Source organism: Plectropomus leopardus, chromosome 5 (genome assembly GCF_008729295.1).
Source record: "Plectropomus leopardus isolate mb chromosome 5, YSFRI_Pleo_2.0, whole genome shotgun sequence".
Classification (NCBI taxonomy): Eukaryota; Metazoa; Chordata; class Actinopteri; order Perciformes; family Serranidae; genus Plectropomus; species Plectropomus leopardus.
In genome coordinates this window covers 16268101-16288930 of record NC_056467.1, presented here as the reverse complement: position 1 = coordinate 16288930, position 20830 = coordinate 16268101, and the positions used below count along the sequence as shown (strand labels likewise).

General features: G+C 41.4%; 2 protein-coding genes across 5 annotated transcripts; both read left to right on the top strand.

The window, feature by feature from the left end:
* The first annotated feature begins 244 nt into the window (after nt 1-244).
* On the top strand, nt 245-12324 carry LOC121943633 (Rab interacting lysosomal protein). 4 transcript variants are annotated; one of them, XM_042487203.1, is made up of 8 exons: nt 245-884; nt 3393-3516; nt 5876-5997; nt 6898-7083; nt 7487-7656; nt 7787-7912; nt 8004-8102; nt 10035-12324. In XM_042487203.1, exons 1-8 carry the CDS (start codon nt 543-545, stop codon nt 10159-10161), a joined length of 1296 nt encoding a protein of 431 aa, XP_042343137.1. In that variant the 5' UTR covers nt 245-542; the 3' UTR covers nt 10162-12324. The 4 variants fall into 4 exon arrangements, with proteins under 4 accessions (XP_042343137.1, XP_042343135.1, XP_042343136.1 ...); XM_042487201.1 differs by having other exon boundaries at nt 6898-7095; XM_042487202.1 differs by having other exon boundaries at nt 3390-3516.
* A 401-nt stretch (nt 12325-12725) lies between these two features.
* Nucleotides 12726-20826, top strand: scarf1 (scavenger receptor class F, member 1). The gene is made up of 11 exons (XM_042486638.1): nt 12726-13007; nt 13202-13263; nt 13379-13480; nt 13791-14331; nt 14414-14632; nt 15939-16067; nt 16888-16994; nt 17170-17281; nt 17800-17924; nt 18085-18222; nt 18343-20826. The coding sequence occupies exons 1-11, from the start codon at nt 12907-12909 to the stop codon at nt 19437-19439; spliced, it is 2733 nt and encodes a 910-aa protein (XP_042342572.1). The 5' UTR covers nt 12726-12906; the 3' UTR covers nt 19440-20826.
* The last annotated feature ends 4 nt before the right edge of the window (nt 20827-20830 follow it).

The following is a 20830-nucleotide window of genomic DNA, read 5'->3' as shown; positions in this document are numbered from 1 at the left end:
TGTATGTGGGTGAAGTTATCTGCATCATAACTTAATTTTAGTTATGTGACTTTATTGGACAGTTATAGGTCAGCATTACTGACTACAGATCTGCAGAGGAAATTCAGTGTTCACGCTCTGGTGCATGCATCAGTATGCTCGACCTGGCAGGCGAGTCTCTGCATGTAGTTGTGTGTTTATATGCTCGAATTACATTGGTCAGAAAAGTAGGAGGATCCTGCAGCGAGTACACTGTCCCGGACTGTCCAGGCTTGCACAGTAGTTCACGGCGAAGTACTCGATGTTCTTGTATTTTTTGGTAGGCTGTGTTAATGTGAGCAAACATTTAAAATGCAGGACGCGTTGGAGGAAGAGCAAGTCAAGTCCAGGCGTGTCTGCAGCGTGGGCTCAACAATACACTCGCTTTAAACTTTACACCTGCACTGCTTTGTCGCTTTCACATTTATAATCATTTCTGTTTGACGGTCATGTCGCGCTGACAAGCCGCTGTCACTTTCGATAGCAGTTAAAGAGCATGTGAAGCGAGCTGGTCGGACTCAGACATGGAGGCACCTGAAGCACACTCGGAGACTAAAAACACAACAGAGGGCTGTTTCCACAGGACTTTCTCGGCTCTAACCGTGGACGATGTGTACGAGATAGCTAAACTAATCGGCACTGAGGTGGAGAAACTTATCGACGGCAGTGGAAAAGAGAGCGTCGTGGGTTTGGTGCCGAAAATAGTGAAAGTGCTGGAGCTGCTGGAGAGCTTCGCGTCGAGGAACCATGCTCACAAACTGAGGGAAGAGGAGCTGCTCAAGACCTTCGAGACCATACAGCTACAGCAGCAGAAGAAACGCGTGGGGAAGGAAAGCGAGGAGGGCATCGATAAACATGAAATACGGGTGAGAGACGTGGGAGGTTTTAATGTTTTTGTAAATCACCAGTACCGTAACGTTTAAACCGTGTGACTGTTTTCTGTGTCGTGACGAACATCAGACTAGCTAGTTGACAGGCAGGGCAGGGGAGCCACGAGCTGCGATACATGGCCGACAGACTTACTAAAAAAAAACAACAAAAAAAACATTAAAGATACAGAAGCTATCTTTATGTGTGACGGTCTGGGGCCTGGCGTTGTCTATTTTACAAACGGTAGTATCGTGTATTGCTATAACTCATTTTAGCTGTCGGTTAGCTGGTGAGCCTAATTGATATCGAACCGCTAACCTGAAATACCAGCCCTGCTAACCGCCTGGGGTTGTCACGGCAACCGCAGTATGACAGTTATTTGGCTAAAGCTAAGTGGCTAACTGTTAACGAAGTTTACATTTTGTCAAACGTGTACAGGTGAAATAATTCGTGTAAAATGTGTGTGTTTAGTTAAGTAGTGCGACTTTAGCTAGCTTTGCCTTTTGGTAGGGTTATGAGCAGGGTGTAATTAGAGTTAGCTTCTGAGTCTGCAAGCGTTTAGCTTAATAGTAGCTACCTAACTAATCAGCAGGGCTGCCCAGGGGAAGTTTGGAGTCACATTTACTTAGGGGCTGTTCGTTATTTATGAGAGGGGAGGGAGTGGTGCACAAAGGGGGAGACCTGTCAAAAACTTTTTTTAAGCACTGAGGAAGGACTTACTTTTTTAAAAGAAATTTGCTTAGGGAGGGGCATTCAACTTTAAATTATTGTATTTTGCATTTGCCTAAAAAATGCCAAAATTACACTGTTTTATCATAGCCAGAAACTTTAAAAACAGAACATATTGTTTGATTTTCAAATATCTAATGGGTCTTGAACATATTATGTGGGACATCACTTCATAAAAAAATAACATAAGAAATTGGAGCTTAAAATCTTTTTATCCTTTGTCTCATTTTGCAATTTGGCAAAAAATAAACCAACCATCATTCAAACATCAAAGGGTATGTTTTAAAATTTATGGTTTATGTTTTAAAATTTATGGTGGATGGAGGGGTCATGTATTTTCTCCAAGTCACTCAGGGAGGCTAAAAAAATATTTGTAGCGTTCAGGAGGTGAAAAAACCAAGTCACCCCCAGCTACCACCCTACTGTAATAAATAAAGTACAGTCCCTTATGTAGATCAAGCACATTAGCAGTAGTCTAAACTTACAGTGCTTTTCTTTTGGACTACCAATAGGGCAAAGTGGCCCACTGGGTATTGTAAGTGGCTTGTGGCAGTTTAGTTAACAGAAACTTTGACTGCGAATATGCACTTTAAAATATGATATCGGGGGTTTAAAGTATCTCAGCAGCTGAATTTTGCCTGGGGCCCCTAAGCAGGTTAATCCAGCCATGTGCTTGTTCCACATAGCCTAATGTGTAAAAGTGCATTCTGCAAAGTAAACAAACAGCTATATGGGTATAAGAGATATAACGTACTGTTTACTGATTCCTTTAAAGAATCAGGTTTTACAAAATAAACAAAAGCTGCTAAAATGTCTAGGCTCTGAAACTATAAAGTTCAAATTTGTGCATATTGTCCATTTTCCATCTCTGGTCATGTTGCAAACAAGTCCTGCTATAATGTTATTAGTGTAAAATTTGTGCAGTTTGAATCAGCGTAGATGGGATATTTAAAAAAACAACAATGGGAAGTTGGCACTGTACTTTCACAGTAGTAGCATGTCATTGTGTTATGGTTGAATTAGACACCAAAGAACTTCATTGTTGTGCGACTGTGTGACAACCAATCGTTCAAATGTTTATGTAAACGCAAAACAATTATTAGTTAAGAAATACTTTCATACTGTTTAAAGGCTTAGTAAGGTGTTTGTTCTATGCTGCTTAACCTATATTGTTGCCAGTTCTCTATATATGAATTTTCTTAGAAATAATAAGAATAATAATACATTTTATTTATAGAGCGCTTTTCAGGAAACCCAAAGACACTAAAGAAGTAAAAAAAGATCAAAAATAATATATATTGAAATACATAATAAAATACACTCAACATTACAATTTATGTGTCATTAATTAGACATTAAATACAGTTTTAAACAGGTGGTGGGGTGTGATAAGTGATTTAAACTGGGAGAGGTCAGCGCAGTCACAGATGTTTGGGGAGGGAGTTCCACAGTCCTTCCTTCAGTGGGTCTCACACTTTAAACTTTAATTGGTGGTGTCAGTGCATTGTAGACACCAAGACAGTGTACTGACGCAGTTATTGCTGATAAACTAAATGTCGAGGTGTGGTTCTTAGAAGTCACACTTTGCCGTTGACATGTCCTGGAACTATTTCAACAAAACATCTGTAATGGTTTAGTAACAAAATGACACACCCGCTTGGACACAACCTATTTAGCAGAAGCCAAATTCTTTAATGCGCAAGAGATATTAACAACACAAGAGGCAATTATCAGATTTTGTGGTTTTACAGTCTGCCTCCCATCCTCTCAAGCAGGAACTGCAGCAGAAGGAGCAGCAGTGGAGGAAGAGGTGTGAGGAGCTGCAGGCGCAGGTGCAGCAGCTGCAGGAGAACAGAGAGGAGCTGCAGAGCAGGCTGAGGGGCAGCCATGCACAGGAGGGTATGTCCCAAGATTTTAAAGTTGAATGTTAAATATGCTGTGGGTTTTGGAACCGGGGCTGTTCAATGAATTCCCAAATCAGCTCCAAAATACTCCATTATAAAAGCAACCTTTTACTTCTCCATGCCACATATTACAGAAGTTATCACAGGTAGGAGATAACTCACAAGAGGGCTGTTCTTACCCTGCAAGTATAAAGACAATGCAAAAAAGCCCAAACACATTTATATTAAAATATAGAATTAAAAAATGTGCATATTTATGATAGATTTGTAATGTTTTTCCTTTATCACATAGTTATTGGATGTTCACTTGGTAAATGGGCAATAATTTGTAAGAAAAGCATAAATAAAAGCAACACAAATCAGCTGAATAATTATTTGGTGTGAAAAGTTTACATTTCACATGTACTTCATCAACTTTGTTCTAATAGTTGGCAAAGTGAAACAGAAAAGATATAATTACTCCCTCTGCTGTATTCACTAATAGTTTTCAGCATGCAGAAAATGTACCACAGTAATGTGAGTCAGAGGGTGGAGTCGCTTTGCTGACTTGTTTTCTTGTGCTGACAGGAAAAACATTTGGGCTTAATACTTCTGTGATTTATTTGATAAGAGGCCATGTGGCAGGTGACTGTGATCATTCATTTTGTGTGATGAGTGTGACTGCTGTTGGGTTCCCACACTTCAATCAGCTGACGGCGAATTCAAATTTGGTGTTGAATTCTGTTTTATGTGCAATAATTAGTTTTAAGGGACTGTAGTATATGGTTTTAAAGAAGCACCTTATTTTTTCTGTGGTGGCAGTCTGTCTGCAAGGTCGGTTTATCCAAATCGTAGAACATATGAAAAACATCTTGCCATGAATGGTATCTATCTTTGTGAAAGCTTTGGCTTTGTTTGCCAAGGTTTCGAAATATCCACGTCAGAGATTTCTCCCTCCACTCCAGTACAATGATATGAACTGGAACATTATTTGTGATATGTTAGCATTAAAGAAATGCATCTGAAAAACTCAACAGTAAAATGTCTTTACGAACACAGTGTCTCAGTTAATCTGGATAATCCACAGACTCTTTTCCCTTTTAGTGAAAAAATACTTGTTTTGAAAACTGTTCTGTGGATTATCCTGATTCATTGGCACTTTGTTAACACATGTTGTTCAACTGAACTACTTGATTTGTTTTCTTGATATGCTGGTATAGTGACGTAATTCTAGAGATGGATATCTCAAAACCTGGGTGCATAAAATGAAACTATCTTAAGATCAAGAAAATTCCTGGAGCAATTGAGAGATACTGTGTTTTTTGCAATTTGGGTGAAGGGAACCTTTAAGTCTGTGTAAAACAAATTAAGATTGTGTGCAGTATTCTCTGACACTATTTATCTTGTAGTAATAACCTGTTATTTTATATTTCTTGGCAGAGAAGAGGTCTTCATATTGTAATCTACTCTAACCGCTCTGTATGGTTTGATTTTCTCAGTTGCAATTTCAGCATTTCCAAGGTCATAATTTAAAACCATTTAAATAGTATGAATGGCTGGAATGGAAGTATTCAGCTTTGTTGTACATTTTCATACCCTGTATGCAGTACTTGCTGTATTTCCCAGCATTAGGTCATTACATGATACATTATTCAAAAACTAAAGATCAATAAGGCTTCTTTATTAGCCACTAATTAAGTATATAATGAAACAGCATAACACTACTTTATTCTATACATGACATTTGTCATCAGTTTATGATCCTTAATCTAAATGTACCAAGAATCAGCCAGTTTCAGGTTTTGGGGAGCAGGTAGCAAGATTAGATCCTGACTACAGTTGAAAAGACAGCCTGACAAAATTAAACATTGACTTTTAAAAATGCTAGCAGTCCAAAAATTTGGCAGGTGAAAGCTGGCAGACACAGAAAAACAGCAACAGAACTCAAAATCTAAAGTGAAGGTAAAAGCAGGGAAACACTAATTAGGTGAGGGGTGAACAGGTTAACATGAGGTGACTGCAGGTCGAATGAGGGACAGGTCAAAATAATCAGGCAATCAAAAGCAGCAGGAAAAGGGCAGGAAATGAAATGAAATGAAACGAAAAGAGATATGAGTAAGAAAATAAAAGAGGAAACACTATTCATCAATGCATAGTAGAATAAACAAAGAAAAATCATGACCTCGGGAGCAGATCATGAAGTGAAATATTCATTTCAAAGAGGAGCAGAGAGAGGTTTAACAAAAAGAATGTAGGTTTATATTTTGTTTCCTTTTCCTGACTTTATTTGTGGGTTTCTGTGTGTGTGTGTGTGTGTGTGTGTGTGTGTGTGTGTGCGTGCGTGCGTGTGTGTGCACGTGTGCGCGTGTGTGCAGACCGTGTCCAGCGGCAGGAGCGAGAGGTGATGCTCAAGTTGAAGGAGGTGGTAGACAAGCAGAGAGATGAGCTGAGGGCAAAAGTCCAGGAGATAGCTACCATTTCCAAAGAGGCGGAGGCGGTAAGGAGACATAAATGTTTATGACCATTCTTCTGTGTGTGTGTGTGTGTGTGTGTGTGTGTGTGTGTGTGTGTGTGTGTGTGTGTTCCTTAAAAGTTGCACATTCATGCACAGGCAGCTGTATTGTTATTGGGAAGCATAACATCTTGAACACGTGGGCAGACAAACACGATTATAATATTTATGGCGTTGGCTACAAAGGTCAGTTTCCTTGAAGGCACGCTGGCTTTTCTCATAGAAACAAGAGTGTTTATCACTATCTAAGATTATATGTTTTTTGATACTTACACACACTTAACACAGTCATATATTACATGATGCAGCATCAAAAGAGAAGTTAAATCATCTAACCACACTGATAAACAAGCAAGAAGTCAGAAAGTGTGCCGGGGAAAGAGGGAAGAGGTCAGCGATTATCCGCATAGTTACTGGTTGAGGATTAAGCTGCATTTAACACAAGTCTGGGCAGAGTTTTCACTCCCACACAGCCACTCTGTGTGTGAGAGAGAGTGTTTGCACGTGTCTGTATGAGTGTTAAAGCATGTCTACCACATGATTAATAGGCACTATGACAGGGTGTGAGTGTTTGTTCATGCTTTGCTTTTTGCTCCCAGTCAGTTGACTTGAGTTTGGAAAAAAAAGCAGCTCATGGTCAACTGAACTAGTTTCTCTGTTTGCTCAAATGCATGCCTAGAATTTTTTCATCCATAAAATGAATGCTACACTTGTGTGGTTTCATTCCTTGACCTTTCCTTCCCCCAGACTTTTGGTTCAAATCCTATGCATGGACACATTTTTACCCCACTCTTCTGCTGTTGTTAGCCAGACGCTTGTTTGTAAACCTGTTTTGTTGTGCTACTTTCTGCTGCTGAAAGTTTATATGTGTGTGTGTGTGAGCAGCTTCAGGAGCAGTTGGAGCGCTTCATGAAGATGAATGCAGAGCTGCGACACAAGCAGAACGTGCTGCAGGCCCAGCTGAAGAGCACCGTGGAGAGGAAGGCTGACATGGAGGCCGACCTGAAGGAGAAGAGCAAAGAGATAGAAAACCTCCAGACACAGCTGGACAGAACCAACAGCAACGACCCTGTATGGATCACTATAATATATACTTCATTTATATTTCCATTTGTTTCACATCCAATAATTGTGTGAGCCTCACATGTATTAAAGTGTGTGATTTGCGAATTCAGGTAGGCTTTTACATTTATCTATGCCATTTTATGCCATATTAAAAATCAAAACTCACTGAGCTGCAGGTCAATATTAACCAGGAGAGTTAACTAATTCTGGATCAGGACAAGATCTGAAGATTCAAAATGTAGATTTAAAGTTTTTACTACCAATCAATAACAGCTGCTTTTATTAGACTAACCAAATCACATCATCAGAATGTTTTCTTCTTCTAATGATATTAAGACTTTGTTGTTGACTGTAGTTTGAGGTAGTTTTGTAGTCTGTATGACCTGATGTCTCTCTGCTCTGCCATCAGTCCAGTCCAAGTCAAATCGCTCGTGAGTCCAAGAAAAAGTCGACGGTCGATCAGAAGGATCCCGATCAGCCGTGCTTCACCAAGAAGGAGGTGCGTGACATCATTTTTGAGAGGAACGAGCTCAAAACCAACCTCTTCCTGGTGCAGGAAGAGCTCAACTACTATCAGAGGTGGGTCTACTGACTTAATTTGTGATCATTTTAGCAAATTCAGGTCAGTTCAAACGCAGATGCATCGACTGTTGTGGGTCATATAGTGTCCTAGCAATTTTACCTGTAAATGAAATGTGTGTTTCTGCAGGGAGATCCTGAGTGAGGAGAGGTGTCCAGGTTTCCTATTAGAAGCTGTCCGCTCTGCCATTAATAAAAGGAGAAAGCTCATTAAGGCAAAGATGCTCGGGATTCCTGTGAGCGAATGCAGCAGCAGGTCTCTCTTAAACACACTCGACACACATCATCACATGCACAAATAATGGGCCTGTTTAAAGTTATTACACTGTTTTTTTTTGTCTTGCCAGTGATGAGGAGGAGAGGAGCTCTCTGTTCGGGCAGACAGAAGTAGATGGCGCTGAAGTTGACGGCACGGACAAACCAGCTGACTCACGCATACGAAACCTGTAAGTACAACTTGGAAAAAGTCAGAAATGATGTCCCCAATCGTTTGGATCTGTCACCTGGAATTTTTGTTTGTGCGGTTTGGTGTTTTCGTTTTGTCCCTGCTGGTTTTCTCTAAGAAAATGAAAAGTTAAAGTCCCTGCTTGCAAAGCTTTACCATGTTGAAAGGACAAATGGCTGAGTTGACCTGAGGTTTTAAACAGCCATGACTGTTTTTTCATGCTTTGGTATATGTGTCAGGTGATGTATCCTGCTTCCTTTTTACTACAGTGTTTGTAATGAGGGCTGCACTCAGCAGTTAAAGGCTTCAAAGCTTCATTCATAAAGCTTACTTTTGAATAGTAAATCTGTATTTGAATGCTTTGCAGTTTTTTTATGTCCATTAATCCTGTATAAGCCCATTATTTCTGCACAGTTGCAGATAAAAATAAGACTCCACTAATATTATTAATATTGCGCTATTTGTAGAATTAGATTCCAGTGGTGGCTGCCTAAGATTATTTTCTGATTTGCAATGACTATGAAATGAATGCATTTTATAGTTCAAAAGCAAAGTTTATTAAAAAAAAGGGATAGATGCAATCATTTGCAGCACACAAAATAAGGAAAGCACCTGTATTAACGGGGAGTCTAGAAGCAATCTAATGGCACCATAAATTGAATTTATTCATTAAAAAAAGTTGATTTAATAAAAAAGACTAACTCATTTAATCAGATGAATGGCTTTATTGAAATTTAGGATTTTATTTTATGTTTTTTTTTTTTTTTTTTCAAAATATGAGAACAGACACTTGAAGTTTAATTCCAAAATGCAAACAGGAAAAAGAAATACATTCAGTACAGCCCTAAACTATAAAAACTGTGTTTTCTCATGGCTCCAGTGTTTGGCATTTTTCTGGTCATCTTTAGAGCACATCGTTTGAGTGGCCAGTAGATGTGTTTTTCTAATAGTTTGCTCAGTGTACAACACAGAAATCAGACTATTTGTCTTGACAGGAAAGCTCAGGATTATCTTAATCCCATTTGCTTGGAGCTTGGGAGAAAGTGAAATGTCACAAAACAAAAGCCCTGATGTTTTTAAAATGTAGGTTATTTACCAACTGAAGCATGATGCCTCACTTAGCACTAATTTAAGTTCTTACAGCATTTTTATTAGTAATATGTTTACACTAAAACACAGTTTAGAGTTCAGTAGTTGGTAGGGTTTTAACAAAATAGATTTAAAGTGGCCTTGTGACTCATGTTCAGGTTTATCACCCTTAAATTAAGTCTGTCTCTCTAGAAATGTGTGAATGTTTAGATAGAGGATGTTCACAAAAGCACTTTCAAGTGTGGTTAAGGGAAAGCATCTTGACTGAGAATCTGATTAAGTGAAGAATGTGTTTGATGACTCCTGTCTGGACTGGACTTAAAATACAGCTGGGTCAAGATGTGTTGTGAGACTTTTTGGCTTTAGGCTGTTTGCCTGATGGAGGTCTAGTTGCAACATTGCAATAAAAAAAATTCTTTTGCAAGTTAGACAACGTGGGGGAGTTTATCTGCAAATTTTGACTGTAATAGACAAACAATCTGAGACATCTGATTTGTGTTTTGAATTGTCTTTTGTGCTGACACTGAATAAGAAATGTAAAACTACATATTATTTAGCCCAGAGTCACTAAAGAGGAACAAGTGGGCGGCATTTATAAAGAAGAATGATCTATTCAATTTTAACAAATGAAGCACTTTGTATTATAACTCTCATTGAATTTAAAGCAAGACCCATAAAGCATCACATCAGACATCATCTGTGATTAAATCATTGGTTTCATCTCTCTCTCTCTGCTGATGCTGTCACTGCCCTGAGATCTTCTTCAATCCTGGACTATATTTAGCTGTAATCCCTGACTACAGATCTGACCCCGGGCCTGTCTTTTCTCCTCTGTCTGCTGCAGCTTTGGCTTCCTGACGCGGTCAGGCAGCGGCCGGAGCCCCACCCACATGAGCAACTCCGCCTCCAGCTGGGAGATCATCGGAGACTCAGAGGCTGCGGATGAGACGGGGCAGCGACCGCCCCCCTGAGCCCGGTACGGACCACGAGCTCACACTGTTAGACGCCCTTCTTCCCTCAGTCACAACTTCTTCCTCAGTTTGTAAAAGAAGGTGTGGTTGTGACTCAGGCAAAAATTACAAGGACATTAGGAGCTCAGCCTCAGTGTACATTACAAAAAGGCATTATGTGAGTGTGGAGAAGAGAACGTCTGAACCTTTTTAAACAACTTTCATTTCCTTTTGCCACTCCTGCCCTAAATCCCCCTATTTTTCCACAGAAGTGATGAATAAGTACATAAAGTATGGTACTACAGTATAAATGGTACAGTGTACCACAGTATTAAGAGGGATACTTTTTAACTCACCACATTTTATCCTTCATCATAAGGAAAGTGAAAAAATGTTTATTACTTATAGATATTTATATAGACCTGCAAACATTCTCATCAAAAACCAAAGACATTACAAGGTTATATATACTGAAGTGAGACTTTCCCTTCTAGTTACATTTAAAACAGTATATTAAGTTCACCTCTGATCCACAAGAGGGTGTTGTTTCATATTACAGTTAACGATCAAGATTTTACCACAGATCTGTAACTTTTACCTCTGTAGGGGAATTTTTAAGCCATGTGTGTAGTCATGTATTTTTTCATGATTTGAAGCACTTTTATTCTCAAGGACAAGAAAAGAAAGTCATATTACCAGTCTCTTCCAGCAGTGAGTGCATTTTAAGCCCTTACGCCTTAACTTACTGTTTTATTGTTAAAATGATATTTTCTTAGTTTTTAGTCATTGCACAGAGCCAAAGCCTTTGGCTGGAGGGTGTTTGATGCTGATGCCACATGTCTGCATGTGTGTATGTGTGTGTAAGCACATGTACTCTGGCTGGTGTACCAGCTTCTTACAATTGGTTGTTTATATCAAAGGAGCAGTGTGTAGGATTTAGTGGCATCTGGTGGTGAGGTTTGCTGATCCCTTTGTTTCCAAGCCTGTGGTGGCCTTCAGGTAGTGTAAAAGCGGGGGTGACCCTATTTAGAGCCAGTGTTTGACAGCCCTGGGCTACGCTACTGTTGAAGAGCATCCACTCCAAATGTAGATTAAAAAAGGGCTCAATTTAAGCAAGGGTTCTTAGTTTCAGGTGATTATACACTAATGAAAACATGATTATGAATATTATATTCCACCTCTGCCAACAGACCCTCCTAAATACGACACACTGCTCCTTAAAAGGATGCCTATCAGCTTTCTTGTGGAAGTGAGAAATGGCATAATTTTTTTTTGTGTTTTTGTTTTTTTTAATTTCCCACCGTTTTTAGCTGACAAGTTACTATAAAGTAGGACTGTCATCTGGCCCAAAAAATCCGTCCCAACCCTACATGAACCCTCAGAGTTGCTGTCCAAGCACAACCGGAACTCGAACCACAGCAGCAGTTTTCGGCCCGAGCCTGAGTATAAAAAAACATAACCTTTCTAAAAATATATAAAATATGATATTTTATTTATAAAAACATTTATGACAAGATTAAGTCAATTTAAGTTTTTTCGAGGTGCGTTCGTACATAGTCACTCTGAGCACCAGAGTACACACTAACACAAACACAAGGGTTCATAGTTTTGGGCACGTTAGGAATATGCCGTTTGGGTAGAACAACGAACTTTCAGGGCGGCGCAGCATACTCTGGAGATGGAGCGGCAAAGTGCCATGCACAGTGAAAGCCAAACTTAACCATTTGTGAATTCATATGAAAATAGAGCGCTCTAACACCGGGAAATCAGTGAGAACACAACCTGATTCAAACCCGGGCGAATGTTAAGAAATTATGGCGGTTTTGGGACAGACCCAATCATGTTCAGGCAGAGAATCAAAGCTCTACCATTAGATAATCACAATCACTCTGACTGATCTCTCTTTTGCTTCTAAACGTCTGACTTCTAGACTACTCAAACGACAGATCAGTGGTATAAATGTTGAGAGACAGTGAACGACCTTCCAGTCAGATCATGTTTTCTTAAAACATTGTGTTTGGAATTTATTTTTGTAAGCATGTTTTTGTCTGACAATACGGATTTAAGATGTAATTTGCCATGTGAATGAATTTTATTGCTGAAATGTGATACAAACAATTCAAAATGTGGATTTTCTGTGATGTTGAGATTTCAAGATTCAATAAAAGTCCATTAAACACTGAAGTGGATTGGAAATCAAAATCTTAATTCCCTCCCCTAAAATTCAAGCAAAACAATATTAGATTCAAAAGCAGCAAATGTTGCTGCTCTTGAATGAAAACTCAAGTGCTCGAAGTGATGATGAGGTCATCTTTGGACTGACTTTTAAGGAGGACGAAGGCGTTCTTCACTATGTCCTGGAACCACGTCAACAGTAAATTCTGGGAAAAGGTGAACATCAGGGGAGGGTGTTTGTACACGCTCTGCTTGTGTGTGCGGCGAGTTTTGTGTGTTAGTGTTCGACCATCTTTAAAAAGCTCTGTGTCTGGCTGAATAGAAGGAAGTGGCTCTGACTTCCCCAGGAAATGGGAAGAGGAAACCCGGGGGCTTCGACCTCTCTGGCTGCACTGGAGCCGCAAGACGACTCACAGGACAGAAAGAAGGAGGGAAGGGTGGAGAGTAGACAGAAAGAGAGATACTGCCTCCCATTGTGCCTCCTAAGAGAAAGGAGGACAAGTTGAGAGGAAAGTTAGGAACAGAGAGGATACAAAAACGCGAGACGGAGAGATATTTGGACCCCGGATTTAAGTTTCAGACTTTGTGGAGATGAAGCTTCTCCTCAGAGCTCTGAGTGCTCTGCTCTGCTGCTTGCTGTGCTCCTCACAAACACTGGATCCTGCTGGGAGGAACGTCTGCCACAATATCAGGTACAGCTTTACCTTCATTGAGACAAAGTATTTCTCAAGCAGCTCCACTTCTCCGTGAGTTTGGGATACAGCTTCTTCATCTGAATACAGGCCAATATTTCGTCCGTTCAATTATTTTCTCACGCTATTGCTATTGTTTGTACTTGTTTGAAGTATGAAATTTGTCTAATTTGATTTTCTTTTTTAATATTCAGGGACCCCTCCACCCTAGTCTGTTGCAATGGATGGCGTCAAGACGGAGATGAGTGCACCATACGTGAGTTTAACTATTCCAATGGACCGTAATCTGTAGGATTTCTACTTTTTCTGCCTGAATACTTACTTTGTTTTCCTGGTGTCCCATTTGCTGATGTGTGTGTTTGTGTGCGTAGCTGTGTGTGAGGGTGAGCAGGCCTGCCTGAAAGGGGAGATTTGTGTGTATCCCGGAGTGTGTCGCTGCCCACCTGGCTTCTACGGAGCTCACTGTAAAACAAGTGAGTTACAGTAAACAACAGCAGCTGTTTAGCATCAGTGGGTTTGATGTCGTTATGAATGTTTTTATGAAAATCCTTATCTGAAATGTGTAAAAGTTCAGATTTAGTTAGAGTTATAGAGTACATTTCTCCATGAAATGTAGTGTAATAGTAATATCTTTAAATGGATATACTCAAGTTGAGCCCAAATACCTCAAAATTGTACTGAACTGAGTAATTATACTTAGTTACATTCCACCACTTTACACTGGTTTCAGTGTTTTGTACAGTATTATTGTTACATGTATTCCCTGTGTTTGTTTGTTACCAGGCTGTCCTCCTGAGTTCTGGGCTTCAGACTGTCGACAGGTGTGTCAGTGCCACCCACACGGTCGCTGTCACCCCGTCACCGGTGAGTGCACTTGCAACCCCAACCGCTGGGGTCTGCTGTGTCAGTACACCTGCAAGTGCTCCCGACATGGCCACTGCCATCCCGTCCATGGAAACTGCACCTGTGACGAGGGCTGGTGGACGCCAACTTGCTCAAAGCCGTGCCAGTGCGTCAGCGGGGGGTCTACGGGCCCGGGCTGCGACCAGCTAACAGGCCGCTGTCAGTGCAATAGAGGCCACTGGGGACTGAAATGCCCCGTTCCTTGTAACTGCTACATGTCACCATGTAACCAGCGCAGCGGTGTGTGTGAGTGCGAGGCAGGGTGGTGGGGACCCAGCTGTGACCGGCGATGTATATGTGACCTCACACACAGCAGCTGTGACCTAGCTAACGGGCAGTGCTTGTGCCACCCGGGGTTTCACGGGGACTTCTGCAACCAGCCCTGTGACGCTGGGAAATACGGCAGTGGCTGTCTAAGGAAGTAGGTGTCAGTAGATATATTAGTTTGTTTCAAGACCTGCGTGCTAGTTCCGACTCTTTCCGTTTTTGTCTCCTGTCCTCAGTTGTGGTTACTGTAAAGACAACCAGCCCTGCTCTGCCACTGATGGCGCCTGTGAAGCCTGCGAGCCCGGCTGGAACGGTACGAGATGTGACCACCCGTGCCCGTCTGGTTCTTATGGTGCCGGCTGCCAGGAGAAGTGTCCACGCTGCAGGAATAACGAACCCTGTGACCCAAAAACTGGGAAATGTTGGAGGTGTGACCCTGGATGGACTGGACCCAGGTGTGCATGCATGTTTTAGGCGTAAATGAGCACTTTTGACCGTGCTGTACTTAAAGGGAGAGTCTGTCTGCTTTTTTTTCATTTCTTTTTTCTCAAATGGAAACTCACATTTATAGATTCATAATCAGTGTCACGGTATCATAATCACGGTCCCAGTGTGGAGAAGCAGACAGGTGTATTGGGGCACAGAGCAGAGCAGTGTAGCAAGCTGCTGTGGACGCCATGTTAGTTTGGATCCGAAACAAGCTAAATGATCGAGGCAGAGGTGGACCAGCAACTCCTGTCCTGCACAGTAAAATTAACACAAACTGAATAGACTTAAATGTTTGATTCTACAAATACATCAGTAACTAGCCCACTCATGAACTCTGAAGCTTTTATGTGTAAAAGACAGTTGCTCCCAAGTAGCTGACTGAGACTACACATCATCATCACACTGAGCTGTACAACACGACTTTACAGCCTCGTAGTGGCGGCATCGCGACCGTAGTGTCGTTCATCATAGCCTAACATTAGCTTTTTACTTCTGACAATTACATTTAGGCTTCAAAAATCCTAAAAGTGGGGGCGCCTGGTGGATCAGTGGATAGAGTGGCGCCCCATGTGCGGAGGCTTCGTCCTCGCCGCAGCAGCTGCAGGTTTGAGTCCAGCTTTGGCCCTTTGCTGCATGTCACCCCCTCTCTGTCTGTCCCCCTTTCATGCTCAGACTGTCCTATCCATTCAAGGCAATAAACCCCCCCCCCAAAAAAAAACTAAAAGTGGTGTTCATTTGTGAATATTATCTAGCTGAACGTGTAAGTATCATAAAAATTTGTTTACCACAGAGCCGTTTTTCTGCAATGATCCAAAATCCAATGGAAAAGGGGACCAGGGTGAAGCAAAAAACGTCATCTGACGTGATATAAAAATCCTAAAATATGTTGTTTTTTATAGTAATGGCGGCGCCCTTTGAGTCACACTGAAGGTATGAAATAAGTTGTTGTCTTTTTAAAGTGTGTGGCATGCTATGGAAAATGTTGGCTGTAACAAAAAGTAACAGTCTTTGTGAAGGTAAAGGTTTGTGTGAAAATGCTTCTTGTCTTTGCTTTCAAGCAAAGCATTATAGATTGTGTGTACTTTATATGGACTGTGAAAATGAAGTGTGTGTTAAAGATGAACGGACAAAAACATTTTGTGCCCGCAGTGTCCATAAATGCCTATATGTGTAGGAAAACAACCACAAAAATCTGTGAGATTAAGGTTTAGGATTAGAATTTGATTGTGCAATAATAGTTGGTGTCCTCGGACATTGCTCCCTGTCGCCCAGGTGTGAGGAGGCCTGCTCTAACGGGATGTTTGGAGATGCCTGCAGCTTCCTGTGCAGCCCTTGTTTCCATGGTAACTGCCACTATGTGACGGGAAGATGTATGTGCCAGCCAGGCTTTCAGGGAGAGAGGTGAGTTTAAAACAACTTTGACATAGTTTCATTCCATGTTTAGGATTTTTAGTCATTGTTTTGTTATGAAAACCTGAAAATAGCAGTGGTGTGAGCAGATTGATAAAGGCCTTTATTCCTAAAGTTGGCTGACCCTGCAGCATAAACATTTGTGTGCGAATATTTAAACAGAGAAACTCTTTCCCACAGTGTGAGGTTTTAACCACATTGTTAAATAGACCTAACTAAGCCAACTCAAAGACAATCTTCACTGCTTCCTTTAGCTTTACCTTTAAAGGTTTTGCACCCATTTTTACTGTTAACCCATTAACCACTAAACTGGGACTAACATTATTGTTTTATTTAATGTCAAACTGACATTACCAATGTGTCATAGTGCGGTTAATAGCACCTCTGGCGTGTGCAATTTAACCCCTAAAAAAGCAATGCGTTCATAAACGGTGTTTTCATAAGATCAAAAGCAAAAGACAGCGTCTGTAAACGTGAAAAGATTCATGTGAATTTAGTTTTGTTTTTTTAAACCTGAACAATTCGACTTTCCATACCAAGTCATTAGTATAATTTAAGCAAATAAACAAAGTACGCCTTGGAAAATATTTGGCAGTATCATGGTCGTATATGCAATTTGAGGTTAAACATGCAAAACCTCTACTCTGCTCCCTTCAGTTTTCTGTGACTCAGCAGTGTTTATTGCAGTAATCATTACAGTGTATTTTCACTGTACACTGAAATAGATCGTGACTCAGTGTTCACACACAGGATTTTTTGTGTGCTGTGATGATGTCATTGCATTACTCATGTTTTTTTTTTGTCTTTTCAGCTGTAACAGCAGCTGCCCCGCCCTGCAGTTTGGCCTCAACTGTTCCTTCACATGTGACTGTGGAGAGGGGGTCAGCTGTGACCCAGTCACTGGTGTCTGTCCCAACAGTATGTCCATCCATCCATCCATCCATCCATCCATCCATCCATCCATCCATCCATCCATCCATCCATCCAAATGTGTCTGTGTATATTGGTATATGTATTAGTGAAGGGCATCACATGTGTCTTGATGCGTTTGTGTGTGTGTCCGTCTGTGTGTGTGTTTGTGTGTGTGTGTCAGGTGGCAGAGCAGCTGTACTGGCTGGTGTGCTGGTTCCTTTGCTCCTGTTGCTCCTTGCTGTGCTCTTCTGCTGTTTGTGTTGTGGAGGAGGACCAGTTGATGGCAAAGACAGGTCTGTACCTAATTTCCCTCGATCGATATTATCTCACATAGCAGCCTGTGCAGAATTGTCAGTTACTGTATCACCAGCAAAAGTGAAAGCACCCTCCTGATGCACTCTTGTTTTGGAACGAACATTGTCCACCTGCCATTTTGCTTTCATATATTTGCATTTTTTCAGCACTGTGTCTGCAGTTTTTGTAGCCTTCTCTTGGATGCATGCTGCTTAAAGTCCGACCTGGTCAGTAAGCAGAAAATACAGGGCAGAATCCCTGCAGATGAATACACCAAGGGATGATTGAGAGAGATTACTTCTGTTTTGAGTCTATATTTTTATTTTTCTTTAGGATAATCCAGCACAATATACCTTTAAAATTGGCAATTGCGGAATTATCGTGACATTTCGGGTCGTGGAAAATCATTAAGTACAAACGATTTGAATTAGTAAAGTTTAACTGTATAATCAACACAAATCCAACTATAGCAGTGTGCAATAGTGTGATATTCTTACACCATAAACCTTTCTTCCAGAGCGGCGGTTGCTGATGGAGGCTTATCAGTTCGGATGAAATATCATGTCTACAGCGTCCTGGCTAACATCGGTGCTGCCCTCCCCTGTATTTCTAATTGGTCCTCTGGCCTGCCTCGAGTCACTGGTCAGTCAGACAGGACAGTATTTATATTGTTATAAACATGGGAAATTTAATGCTTTTGTTAAAACCTTAAAACCCTGGAACCTTTTAATAGAGGACAGGCCTTGTATAAATCTGAATAACATAATTTTTTATTTTATTTTTTTTCATGTAACACATACAGTATCTCACCATGATCCAGAGCTGACGTTCAACCACAGCTTCATTGAGCCTCCTTCCTCTGGCTGGGTGACTGAGGGCTCGTCCTTTGACAGTGATGAGGAGGAGGGAGAGGCGCTCTACTGTGTCCCTCCGAGAGAAGGTAGGAACAGGGTCACACCAGACCTTACACTGCCCTCCTCTGGTGATGAGCTGAGCTCCCACTACAAACTTCTCCTTCAGCTCTTCTAATGTCGCTTGACTTTTCCACGTCTTTTGGCAGACATCCCTGCGGTGGCGGGCGGTGAGTTCCAGGAGATGAGCTCCAAGTGTAACATGTTTTTAGACCCGTCGGGCTTCAGCAGTGAGGACATCACCTCGCCCTTCAACATCCCTCGCACCTCCAGCAACGCCAAGTCCAAGCGGCCGTCTGTGTCTTTTGCAGAGGGCACCCGTTTTAGCCCCAAGGAGAGGCGTGGCTCAGCTCAGGACCCCGGCGCTCTCCCAGGACACACACGCAACAAACCCAAGTCACCTTGGGGGGTTTTGATGCTGTCTGCGCTCCAAAGTCCAGGGAGTGCTGCTAGAACTGGGGAAGAAGATAGAGCTGAGGGCGAGGAGGAGAAAGACAAAGTGGATGAGCAGCCAACAGACAATCAAGAGTCAAACTGTGAGGCAGGGGACCAGGAAGTAGACAGAACCCCTTCTCGGGCCACCCTGCAGGTCCCTGGGGCATCAGGACGAAGACGGACTATGTCCAACACAGCTGCTCATAAAGGGACGCAGCCGACATCAGCCTCTGATGCTCAGGTCTTAAATAAGGTCACCACTGTGTACGTAACGGTGGGTAAGGCAGGTAGGCCCATGTCGAAGACAGAGACGAGCTCTGAAGGCCCCGTTCAGGCCATGCTGCGACGACTCGGCAGCCTCCAGAGACAAAAAGAGGAGTCTGGCAGGTCCAAGTCGAAAACAGCTGAAGGGATTACCAAACCACCGAGGAGGAAGCTCGGCGCTCGAGCGAGCGTGTGGGAGCAGGGAGGGCCGCCTGCAGGGGAGGTCGGCATCTGTAAGCCAATCCGGAGAAAGCATGCTTCTGACACGGCTGGTGCTAATGACACTCCGTCATCAGAGAGCGGCACTCCAAAAAGGCCTCTGTCGTCCATTTTGAAGAGCGTGCCAGAGGTGAATTCAGCTGACTCTGGGTCAGATCTGAGGTCTGAGGGTGGTGATACCAGCACAGGAAAAACTGAGGGGACCTACCTGACTGTGGGACCAGCAGGAGACGCCGTGAGTCTCACTGAGGTCATCGCCAATGAAGGCGCAGTGGCCAGTGTGAGTGATGAACCCTGCTATGAGAATGTCATGATTAAACACACATAACCTTTGAGAAACAGCACGTCAGCAGGTCTGATCCGAACACAACTGCATGTTTATTACTCTGCAGTCATTAAGTTACAGCCACAAAGGGAAAACTCTGTTATTTGTTTCACATTTATGCACCAGTAAAGCTTGCATATCGACATTTACAAAGCATTTGTTATTTCAAAAAGTACCTTTACCTTTAGCCTAAAGTCTACAGAATATAGATAAAAACACAAGAAATTTATATTCAGGGTTCCTACACATTTTCCAATTAAAAATTTGATACTATTCCATACTTAAATTTCCAGACTTCTTGGTAGCTTTTTCAGACCATATTTGACATGTTAATACAAATAGCCAGCCCTAAAACAAACTTGCTTTTATCTACTGTGGCCTTTTGATAACATTACACAGTCAAACGTCTCTGCCAGAGAGGAAGTAAACTAACCAGTGATGCATATACACATATTATTTTCCCCTCAACATATTAAATGAATATTGTTTATTCGTGTTTAGTTTCTTTTATAATTAAGAAGAAATAAAGAGTTGAGAAAAGTTACATAATTTAATTTTCACAGCATCAGTGGAGCCTTCTTTATTCACTGTGTTCACTGAAATGACGATTAATGCAGCCATAAAGGTCTAAACTCCTAAATGTTCAGACAAGCTTAATATTTGGTTATTTGTTATGTAATGTATATTATTTAAAGCTATTGCTGCATTGTCTTTTTAAACTAATTTGGTTGCAGATGTCCAGATTTGGTTTAGTTATAAGACACTGTTGGCGGTGCTGTGATCAGTAGCTGCAGAGGCAGCTCTGTGTAGGAGTGTGTGTTCTGTTGCAGCCACGCTTCTTGCCTTGCTTTTGACAACATCATTACTCTGTCCTGTACTGTCTCACACAGAGGTAAACATTTTGGCTGCGCTGGCTACCTGCTCCAAAAAGAACTCTGTTTGTATGATCAGTTTAGCTTTAGTAATTCTGAATTTTATATTTTAGAAAAGAGAGAAAAGAATAGAAGCAATAATCAAAAAACAAAAACATTTTTTCCATACTCTCTTTTCTGTGTCCATAATTATGCATAATAACTTAAATCAAATTCCATACTCTTCTATACTCTGTAGGAAACCTGGATATTTTACATTGAAAGATAAAAAAAAACCCCTACAGAATAACAAGTGGTATTTTGTCAATTTCTCCTAACAATACCATTGATTGCATTCGGTAACTTTTCTGTAGTTTTGCATGAATATAAGCAATAATTGTATTTATTTCCTCTAGTTATGCATGTTGTATTAACTGTATACATATTGTCCTGTAATACAGAATGTACCAAAGTACTGTAATATCTGGGCCTGTGTCTGCTTCTACTCGGAAGAGATAAACAGACATAAAGCCTGGAGAAATG

Bases quoted from the DNA above. Each gene is read 5' to 3' on its own strand.
- LOC121943633 (XM_042487200.1), top strand. From the start codon at position 543: ATGGAGGCACCTGAAGCACACTCGGAGACTAAAAACACAACAGAGGGC. The intron at 5,998-6,897 runs GTAAGGAGACAT...GTGTGTGAGCAG, and splicing joins TTTCCAAAGAGGCGGAGGCG to CTTCAGGAGCAGTTGGAGCG. The intron at 8,103-10,034 runs GTAAGTACAACT...TGTCTGCTGCAG, and splicing joins GACTCACGCATACGAAACCT to CTTTGGCTTCCTGACGCGGT.
- scarf1 (XM_042486638.1), top strand. From the start codon at position 12,907: ATGAAGCTTCTCCTCAGAGCTCTGAGTGCTCTGCTCTGCTGCTTGCTG. The intron at 13,481-13,790 runs GTGAGTTACAGT...GTTTGTTACCAG, and splicing joins CGGAGCTCACTGTAAAACAA to GCTGTCCTCCTGAGTTCTGG. The intron at 17,282-17,799 runs GTCTGTACCTAA...CCTTTCTTCCAG, and splicing joins CCAGTTGATGGCAAAGACAG to AGCGGCGGTTGCTGATGGAG.